Below are 9,605 nucleotides of genomic sequence, written 5' to 3'. Positions count from 1 at the left end.
AGACTCCGTGCTTGTGAGAGGGGAAGTGTTGCCTCTTAGAGGAGCCCGGGGGGTGGTATGTAATTGTCCCAGGTCACTGGGTGGGGACTCAAGCTGGTTTTGTCTTGTGTTATTGAAATGGAACCCCTAGATCCTGAACCCGGCCCTTGTTCCTGCTAACGCTGAAGGGCAGAAGGGTTATCTATCTATCTATCTATCTATCTATCTATCTCCACTCCATACATCTATCTATCTATCCCCATTGACCCCATCTATCTATCTATCCCCATCCTTTGCATACAGAGGTTCCCAGTGCTGAGGGCTGGGACAGAGACTTGCACGGGGTGGGGTGTGATGGTTCTTCCCCACTATCTGTCACCCCGCAGCAGGGGCTCCTGATCTGAATACCCTGCCCCTCATCCCCCTGCCCTGGGGCGTTGGTGCCTGTTGTATTCTAAAACCAAATTAGCCCCACACCCATCTTCCCACCAGCCTCCTGATCAGGACAAGGCCCCCCGCTCCGACCTTGACCACCAAACTTGGGCTGATGCCCGCCACAACACCCGCACCCACCACAGCCAGGACACTCCCTCCAATGTACAGGCCCAACCGCACAGCCTTCTCTTTAAAGCACTGTCCGTAGGCCGTTAGGAACTTGGACGTCTTCCTGGCCAGCCCCTGCTCCAGCACCTTCAGGGCAGCCTGTTTCTGGGTGTCCTCGCCCCACAGCTGCCCCTGGCAATGCTTCAGCAGCTCCCTGCGTTTCCCCTCCAGCCGTCTCTTCATCTCCTCAGGCTTCACCCTCAGGCAGCAGTTTATACTCTGGTGGCCACGGTCCTGCCCGAAGCGGGGAGAGATGGGCCATTAGGGATGGGTATTAGTGTTACCCAGCCACAGGGGGTGCCGCTGACTCATACACCCACAGACCCCTGCTATCCCAGCCCTGCTCCCCCGAGCTCTGCCGGTGCCCCTCACTCCCGACTCCCAGCCCCTCTGCGCTCACCAGCTCCTGCACAAATTGTTCATATTCTCTCCTGGCGGCTTCTACTGCTTTGCTGTTTTTCTCCTTTCTCATCGCTGCAAATGCTTCAGCCATCTGTGGGGGGAGAGGGGACAGGGTGGGGGTTGGGATGGGACCATCTCTGAACTAGGAGCCCCCCCTCACCACCTTCTCCCCCCATTCTTCCAGGACCCTGCTCCCCGCTTTCACCTCCCCACTGGCCCCCGACCCCCACATACCCTCAGAGCCAGGAGGCAGCCCCCCAATGACTCCACAGCTATGGCCACGTTGCTGCCACCCTAGTAGAGAGGGCCAGTTCTTTGGTGCAGCTCCCTGGGGGTCCCTTTACTTCTTGGGAGCTGGGGGTCCCTGATCAGGACAGTTGGGGCAGCTGTTGTGGTGCCCCCCCTCCTGGCCTAGTGCGATTGGCCAAAGGGAGAAGGACCTGGGGTGAGGGGTCAATAGAACTAGTGTCCCCCTCCCCTGCAAATCAGAGAGGTTGAGGGAGGGGCAACCTGGTACCTTCAGGGGGGAGGAGAAGTCATAGCGTTGGGTCTTCAAGTATCGGGAGACGTCCTGTGGGGAATAACGCCCGGGGGAACTGGGATCAGGGACAGCTCAGCCCACTCCTTGGTGAGCCCCCCGCCCCACTCCCTGCAGCCCAGTGCCCCCTGCTGAGCCCCCCGCCCCACTCCCTGCAGCCCAGCGCCCCCTGCTGAGTCCCCCACCCCACTCTCTGCAGCACGGTGCCACCTGCTGATCACCTGGTCCCCGCTTTTCAGCCCCTTTTGCTGTCTTTCCTCCAGGCCCCCCTCCCCTTTAGCAGACCCCACTCTCACCTTGATCCTGGCAGCCAGCTGAGCCCCTGTCAGCACCTGCCCGGCTCGGTCCATCCGGACGTGTGTCCCTGCTGAGTGCACCACACTGGTGACGTACTCACACAGGGACTGCCGGAAATCCTCGTCCATGTCTGCAGGGGGAAAAGGACTCAGGCATCCGGGAGGGATCCAGGTGCCCAGGACAGGGCACAAGTTAAATGGGGGATGTCGGGGGCAGGTTTGTGCCACAGTAAATGAGATTCCATCTCTGGGCAACAGCTGCTTAGCTCCCTCCCACATCCCACTGCCAGGGGGAAAATGGGGGAGCAGTGGGGGTGAGTAACAGGGAGAGGCTGCAGTGTGGGGGGGGAGGGTGACAGGGGACCTATTAAGAGGGGGGAACCAGCTGTGTTCCCCACAGGAGCCCAGGACCCCAGCAGTGTCCCCTCATGTCCCCCTCCCTTCCCGCACAGATCCCGTGACCTAGTGAGAGCCCCTGGGCAGTGGGCAGGAGAGTCCATTCTAAACCAAGGAAGGTGAGCTGGGCACTGGGATTATGGGGTGGGGGCAGGGCAGGAGGGGAAGATGGGGGCAGGGATGTGGGTAAGGACAGCGCAGAAGAGGGGAGAGGGAGGCTGGGGGTGTAACCCGGGGGGAAGAGGGGTCTCTTACCGCCTGGCGTCCCTGCCCTGCTCTTGATGAACCCAGTGCCTGGGTGGGGCAGTAGGTAGCACCGGGTCCCTCTCGCCCTCAGGGCTCCCAACACCAGAGGCTGCTCAGAAAAGGCTGCCAGGTCCTGCGGGAGTTAAACCAACATTTGTGGCCGTCAGCGAGAAATCAGACCCATCATGGAAACGTTCAGCTCCGCCCCACAGCCGGAGTTTGCTGTTTCCATGAACACACATGGTGCCCGGCTCTGGTCATTACCTGTGTGATGTCTTTGAGATACTCCTGTCCCTCTTCTGCGCCGTAGGCTTCGGAGAGCTGCCAATCTCGCACCAACAGGTCCAGGCGCTGCAACAGAGAGCGCAGGAGAAGGGTCACACTGGGGCTGGGAGCACAGAGAGGAGACCAGAGCTGGAGGCTGCTGCCGAACCCAGCCACCGACACCGAGAGCCTGGGCATGACGTGAGCGTGGAGGGAGAATAATGGGAGCAGGGACTGGCTGTTTGTTCGGGGTTTGACCAGCGCCTGGCACAATGGGGTTCTGGTCTAGGAAGGGGGGCTCTAAGGTGCTCTGGCAATAGAGACAATGAATAATAAGAATCAGGTGGGGGTGATAGAGTGGGGGGTGGAACCAGCATTGGGTTGATGGGAAACGAGGACTCACCTGGATTGGGGGCAGACTGCAGGTCTCTCCGACCTCCTTCGCAACATGAACGAACATCTGCGATGCAGCGAGAGAGAGACAAGGAATTTTTTTTCCATCTTGAACAAAAGATCCCCCCACAGGTGACTCAAGGTGATCCATCAAGATAGGTGGTGCAAAATAAACCCGTGACATAAAGGTCTTGAAACTAAATAAAACCCAAACAACGTTAAGTGAAAACTAATAATTGAAGAGAGAAAATTGATGAAATGAGACAAAAACATAGTTTCAAATGCTGATAACTCAACACTAGTAATCACAGATTATTAGTTATTCTAATCACTAGTTATTATAAAAGCAATAACTAAACCCAGAAAAGCCAATTGTTGATTATAGAAAAGCAGTCATTGAAGACACAGAAAGCCAGTCATGGAACTCAGCAAACCAATAACTAGAGTCAGAAAAGAAATAATCAAAGGCAGAAAACTAGTCATTGAAATCAGAAAACAAGTTACTGAAACCAGAAAAGCAGTGAAAGAAATCAATCAATGAACTAATCATTAATATCTGAAAACCAATGGTCAAAAACAGGAAACCACTAATCATAGTCATCAAAGCTAGAAAACCAGTAATCAAAGTAAGATATTGGGAAACAGAGTCTGAAAATCAACAATAATAAAAAATAGCATTTGAAGTCAAGAAAACCAATAGTCAAAGAGTCTAAACCAGAAATGGAAGTCAGAAAACCAGATATAGAAGCCAAGAAAACCAAAAGTCAAAGACAGAAAACCAGGAATCAATATCAGAATACCAATTACTGAATGCAGAAGCCCTCAGTAATCAACGCCAGAAAAGTACTAATTGAAATCAGAAAACCAATAGCCAAAATAGAAAACCAGTAATTGAAGTATGAAAACCAGATCAAGGTCACAAAACCTAGTCAAAATTAGAAAATGAATAGTCAAAGGCAGAAAACCAATAGTGAAAAGGAGCAATAAGTGAATAGCAGAACTGAAAAAAAATGTTTAAACACCCTAAATTTATAAAGAAAACGAAAAGCTGATAATCAATAGAGAGACCATAATAAGTGAAGCTGAAAAAACATACAGTGAAATCTTGTAATTAATACACAAGAACAGAAAACCAATAACAAACAGCCCTGAAATGAAAAACAAAATCTGATATGGTAGATATGTAAAGTGATAATTAGAGCCACATAACTGACAAGCCTGGACCAAAACACGATAAACCAGAACTGAAAACCAAAGACGGAAAACTGAAGATTGAAACCTGAGAAACAATGATAGCTACCTAAAAATGTGAAGACAGAAACCCAAGAGATACTAAAATTTGGCTGCTCTTTGAAAATGGAAATTTGCATGAAAAGATTCTGATTTTGTCAGTTTTCCATTTTTCAGCAAAACTTTTATTTTCCATTTCTCCACACTGTCACTATGAAATAATCTGACAGCTAATGGTGGTTATTAAATAACCAACAGCTGGCAGCCAATAGTGACTAACAAGTAACCAATAATTGGCAGCTATTAATGAAGATAAAATTACCAATTATAGAAGTTAATTGGCCAAGTGAAGTAAAAGGCCTAACACACAACTCAATGGCATTTCTCTTTGTCTGTCTGTATCGTGATAACTTTTTGAGACCACATATGATCATAGGATCTTTGTTTCCCTGTCCCCGGGGTGGCACCAGAGCGAGAAGATGGATTCCAAGAAGTCATGGCGGAGATTGGTAGATTCCCAGGCCAGGAGGGACCAAGGCTGAGCTCCTGGATAACGCAGGCCAGAGAACTGCACCCAGTTAATTCCTGTTTGAACAAGAGTAGATCTCTTAGAAACACATCCCACCTCGAGGGAGAATTCACCGCACTCCTTGGTACATTGTCCCCATGGTTAATTCCCCTCCCTGGTAAACACGGATATCTTCTTTCCAGGCTGAATGTGTCCAGCTTCAACTTCCAGCCATGTGGTCACGTTAGAGCTTTCTCTGATAGCCTGAAGAGCCCATTATTAAATATTTGATCCCTGTGTATGTGCTTCTAGACTGGAGCAAGTCACCCCAGGAGGTGGGAGCTTCTCTTTGCAAAGCTAAACAGCTTGAGCTCCTGGGGTCTATCACTCCAGGCCACGTTTTGTAATCCTTTAACCATTCGCGTGGCCCCCCTCTGCCCCCTCTCCAATATATTCACATCCTCCTTGGACTGCTCTGGAACTGAACACAGGACCCCAGCAGCGGTCGCACCAGCTCCAAATCCAGAGGTAAACTGACCTCTCTGCTTCTACGCGCGATTCCCCTGTTTGGGCATCCTTAGCGCCTTTGGACACACTGTCGCACGGGGGCTCACGTCCAGCTGATTATCCCCCATGGCCCCCTGCACACTGTCAGTGTCTCTGCGTCCCTGGAGAGACACCCACCACCCCACCCCTCCGCCGGGCTGGGAGCATGGCCAACACTCTTTGGCCGTATCACAGCACATGTTGTTGGCTTGTGCCCAGCCTACCCTAGCGCTGGGGCTGTTGGTGACCCTGGGCTGTTCTCTGCTGCCTACGGCCTGGCAGACGCCATGTGCCAGGGGCTAATCACTGGCAGTGCCACGCCCGGCAGGGGCACAAGCCTCTGAGAGGAGTTTGATCTCAGTCCGACTCGCTGCCGAGGGCAGCTGGGGAGACACAGGGGCTGCTGGAGCCCGAGTCCGGGAGGCACCGAGCACGGCCTTAGGAAAGGCCACGCTCAGGGCCTAACAAGGAAATAGCTTCCTTCCCATCATGCAGTGAGCTGGGTGCCGACTGGCCGAGCTTTCCTCCAGCTGGCGTGAGAGCAAATTCACCCTCTCACCCCCACAGAGCCCTGGGCATTGGGTGGGGGAAACTGAGGCATGGAAAAGGGAAAGAACATGCCCTGGCCTCACCCTACTCCCCCAGCGCTGGGCTCTGGTCCCGGAGCACCAAAGTCTCCTCTTTTTCTGCTGGAGACTACCCAGTTTCCCACCCTGGGATCCCTCCCAGCCACCGATGTGCCCCAAAGGGGACCGGCTCTATCTGTCCTACCATCAGTGATGTCTCCTGAGCAAGCACCAGGGCCGGCCCAATTCGTTTTTTCATCCTAAGTGGACCCCCCCCCCCCGTCAAGATAGAAAATGGGAATTTTGTTTCCCTCCCTCTTTGAACATAATCTATCAGGATTTCATCCACTGAAAAGTTGCCAGATTCACAGGGCAGTTGGCGTTTTCCTGCAATCCCCAGCTGCTGGAGGCATGGGATTGCTGCGCTGTGATAAGGCAAAGCAGTGCGCATCACAGGCACAAACTAACCCACGGAAAGAGCTAGCCCCCTAGATGTTCACACACAAAAAAGAGGGGTTCTATATATTTGCTTGCTGGTCTTTAGAGCCCCTTCTCCAGCTTCTCCCTCCAGTGGCAAGGGCTGGAAAAGCGGCTCCAAAAACCGGCAAGCAAATATATAGAACCCCTCATTTTTGTGTGTGTGTGTGTGTGGGGGGTGAACATCTGAGGGGCCGGCTCTCCTTCCATAGATTAGCTTGTGCCTGTAAATGTCCCGATCGCGGCTAACGCAAGACAAGCCACTGTTCTGGGGGATTCCACAGGCCCAAGGGTTTGCCCTGGTTTTAGCTGGTTGAACTGGTCAGAGTTTGACAGTGTTTCAAATCACGCCATGAGCCAGACGCAGCGTTGAGGGTAGATTAGTATCTGTCTGTGCCTGTCTTTCTGCTGGACAGAGGACAAGGTCCAAACTGACCCTGTCCCGCACCCCCACCCCCAGCTGCTGGGAATTTCCACCCACAGAGAGCCAAGACTTCTCATGTGACTTGGCAATGCCCTAGCACAGTTAGGGAGGGTGAAACATGGGGAACAAACAGGGACGATCCTGCCCCATGGGTGGGGGATAGACTGCGGGGGACAATCCTGCAACCTGGGGGAATAGAGCAGAGGGGACGATCCTGCCCCTTGGCGGGGGGGATAGAGTAGTGGGGACAATCCTGCTCCTTGAGGGGGATGGATTAGATTGGGGCAAAACCCCTCCACACGCCCTCCCCCCTCCGCCCCCTGCTCTTACCCGGCCAAATCTCCGCTCCTCTCCGTGCAGGCAAAATTTTGTCTGAGAAACAAAAGCGTAACTCCCTGTGTCTTATCCTTCCAGCAGCCCAGCTGGCGGGGGTTTGAAGGTAGGTGAGGCGGCCCTGCTCTCACACTGTAGTGCGAGGAGGTGGGAGGCAGAGTGCGTGTGGGAGGGGAGCACAGAGAGGCCCCGAGAGATGGGGCCAGGCTGGAAAAGCAAATGACAGAGACTGGAGGGTGCAGAGAATCTTCATTCCCCAGATCCCCCCACGGGCTCTTTGGAGCAGCAGGGTCTGGAAGTGCATGTGCTTTAAAAGGCACTGAAAGTGCCAGGAACTGTGATCAACTTGGGGCGCTGGATAGCTTGGCCAGAGATACACCCCCCTACTGAATTTCTGGATGTTACCACTGCCTCTCCGTCCAGAAATGACATCCCCAACTGCCTCTTCTCAGAAATGAGGCATTTCTTAGAACTGAAAACAAAAACCCTTAGCAAATATTGAACTCTTTCCACTGCTGCGTAATGGTCACCTGGGACTGAGATGCAGTCACCTCTGGGGTGGAACAGCTGAGGAACAGCAGCACAGCAACACTACATGGGGATGGCTCGCCCAGCGCTGAGATGCAGCTGTCTCTGGGGTGGCTTCTTCAGATAACGTGATCTTATGAATGGATCCTTTTGTCTTTGGAACTCACTGCCACATGAGCCCTGCTATGTATCCTGGAGCTCTTTGCTGAGGCTTTTTATTCCTGTTTGATGGTCTCCTGTCTGGTATTTCCCAGGTTTTGGTTCTTTACATTAAGTGTGAACCACTCAATAAGACTCATAGACGTTAAGGTCAGAAGGTCATCTAGTCTGACCTCCTGTACATTGAAGGCCACAGAACCTCACCACCCACTGCTGTAATAGACCCCTAATCTCTGGCTGAGTTACTGAAGTCTTCCAGTCGTGGTTTAAGGACTTCAAGTTACAGAGAATCCACCATTGACACTAGTTTAAACCTGCAAGTGACCTGTGCTGTATGCTGCAGAGGAAGGCGACCCCTCCCCTCAGGTCTCTGCCAATCTGACCTGAGGGAAATTCCTTCCTAGTCCCAAATATGGCGATCAGTTAGACCCTGAGCTTGTGGGGGAGACCCAGCAGCCAGACACTTGAGAAAGAATTCTCTATAGTAACTCAGAGCCCTCCTCATCTAGTGTCCCATCACCGCCTGTTGGAGATTTTTGCTGCTAGCAGTTACAGATCGGCTACATGCCATGGTAGGCAGTCTCATCATCCCATCCCCTCCATAAACTTATCAAGCTGAGTCTTGAAGCCAGTTAGGTTTTTTTGCCCTCACTGCTCCTCTTAGAAGGCTGTTCCAGAACAAACTAACTTCTGCCCCAGTCTGTAGTGGGCCTCACACAACAGCTATCGGGGGAGGGGGGGGGGGCGAGCTGGCCTCAGTCCACCTCAATGTGGTGCTAACTCTGAACCCTACTAATGGCACGCCGCTTCTCAACACCCCACATCTTCACTTTGGATCTCAGGCTGGGAGGCAGGAAGGCAGTGATCAGACAACGAAAAGTTACACAGCCAGCTGTGAATGCTATTGGGTTTTCTCAGAGTGCATCACGGCCGTGACACCCTCCACTCTGCATTGGGTTTGTTTCCTGTCTGACGCGGGTGGAAATCGAAAGGAACATGGGAATGGCTCTTTCTGGGAAAGAAAAGATTTAGCAGATTTTATCTGCTGTCTAGGCATGCAGCCAGCATGAAGCCATTCAAAAAGCACTGAGTTGCAGCTGATGCTGGGGTGGGACAGCTGGGTAACAGCTGCAGAGTCGCACTGAAGTTCTCAGTGGGGACCTTGCTGTCACCAAAGGCTGTTCTAGGGGAGCATCTCCTTTGGGCTTTTACTGCCATTGGTCATGATACACTGACACTCTGGAACCCTGTATCCCTCAGTAGCGCACAGTATTCACCACTGTGATATGATTATGAGATGTTTTGTATTATGCATGCCTTGTGAGGTGGTATGTAAAATGTCTGGATCTGTTGAACATTAATAACCTGTTGGATTGGATGTGCTGTCATTGTATGGGAAGTTATGCTCTATGTGTGTTTCTGAAATATGTTGTGAGGTTGGGAGACGCCCACAGCCAGCTTTACAGTAGAAACAAAGGAGGGCCAGAAAGGTGTTGATGGCTCATCAGGAAGAATCCACTCTCTGAGAGACTCCTTGGAGAGGGCAAAAAGAAGAACAGGAGTACTTGTGGCACCTTAGAGACTAACAAATTTATTAGAGCATAAGCTTTCGTGGACTACAGCCCACTTCTTCGGATGCATCCGAAGAAGTGGGCTGTAGTCCACGAAAGCTTATGCTCTAATAAATTTGTTAGTCTCTAAGGTGCCACAAGTACTC

At 52.0% G+C, this 9,605-nt stretch overlaps 1 protein-coding gene across 2 annotated transcripts; it reads right to left on the bottom strand.

Moving 5' to 3' along the window:
* Positions 1 to 252: 252 nt before the first annotated feature.
* LOC117879403 (RING finger protein 112-like) lies at positions 253 to 7,286 on the bottom strand. 2 transcript variants are annotated; one of them, XM_034774581.1, is made up of 8 exons: positions 7,199 to 7,286; positions 3,128 to 3,184; positions 2,725 to 2,811; positions 2,470 to 2,593; positions 1,819 to 1,949; positions 1,502 to 1,555; positions 983 to 1,075; positions 253 to 816 (listed from the first exon to the last, which is right to left on the bottom strand). In XM_034774581.1, the coding sequence occupies exons 2-8, from the start codon at positions 3,182 to 3,184 to the stop codon at positions 445 to 447; spliced, it is 918 nt and encodes a 305-aa protein (XP_034630472.1). In that variant the 5' UTR covers positions 7,199 to 7,286; the 3' UTR covers positions 253 to 444. The 2 variants fall into 2 exon arrangements, with proteins under 2 accessions (XP_034630472.1, XP_034630471.1); XM_034774580.1 differs by lacking the exon at positions 7,199 to 7,286 and having other exon boundaries at positions 3,128 to 4,927.
* Between the last annotated feature and the right edge of the window lie 2,319 nt (positions 7,287 to 9,605).

Source organism: Trachemys scripta, chromosome 6 (genome assembly GCF_013100865.1).
Source record: "Trachemys scripta elegans isolate TJP31775 chromosome 6, CAS_Tse_1.0, whole genome shotgun sequence".
NCBI lineage: Eukaryota > Metazoa > Chordata > Testudines > Emydidae > Trachemys > Trachemys scripta.
The sequence above is the reverse complement of the archived record's forward strand: the minus strand, read 5'-3'. Positions and strand labels throughout refer to the sequence as shown.

Coding starts and splice junctions, on each gene's coding strand:
- LOC117879403 (XM_034774580.1), bottom strand. CDS start 3,301: ATGTCACGGGTTTATTTTGCACCACCTATCTTGATGGATCACCTTGAG. Junction 2,812..3,127: donor GCAGTCTGCCCCCAATCCAG/GTGAGTCCTCGT, acceptor TCTCTGTTGCAG/CGCCTGGACCTGTTGGTGCG. Junction 1,076..1,501: donor ACTTCTCCTCCCCCCTGAAG/GTACCAGGTTGC, acceptor CTCCCCCCACAG/ATGGCTGAAGCATTTGCAGC.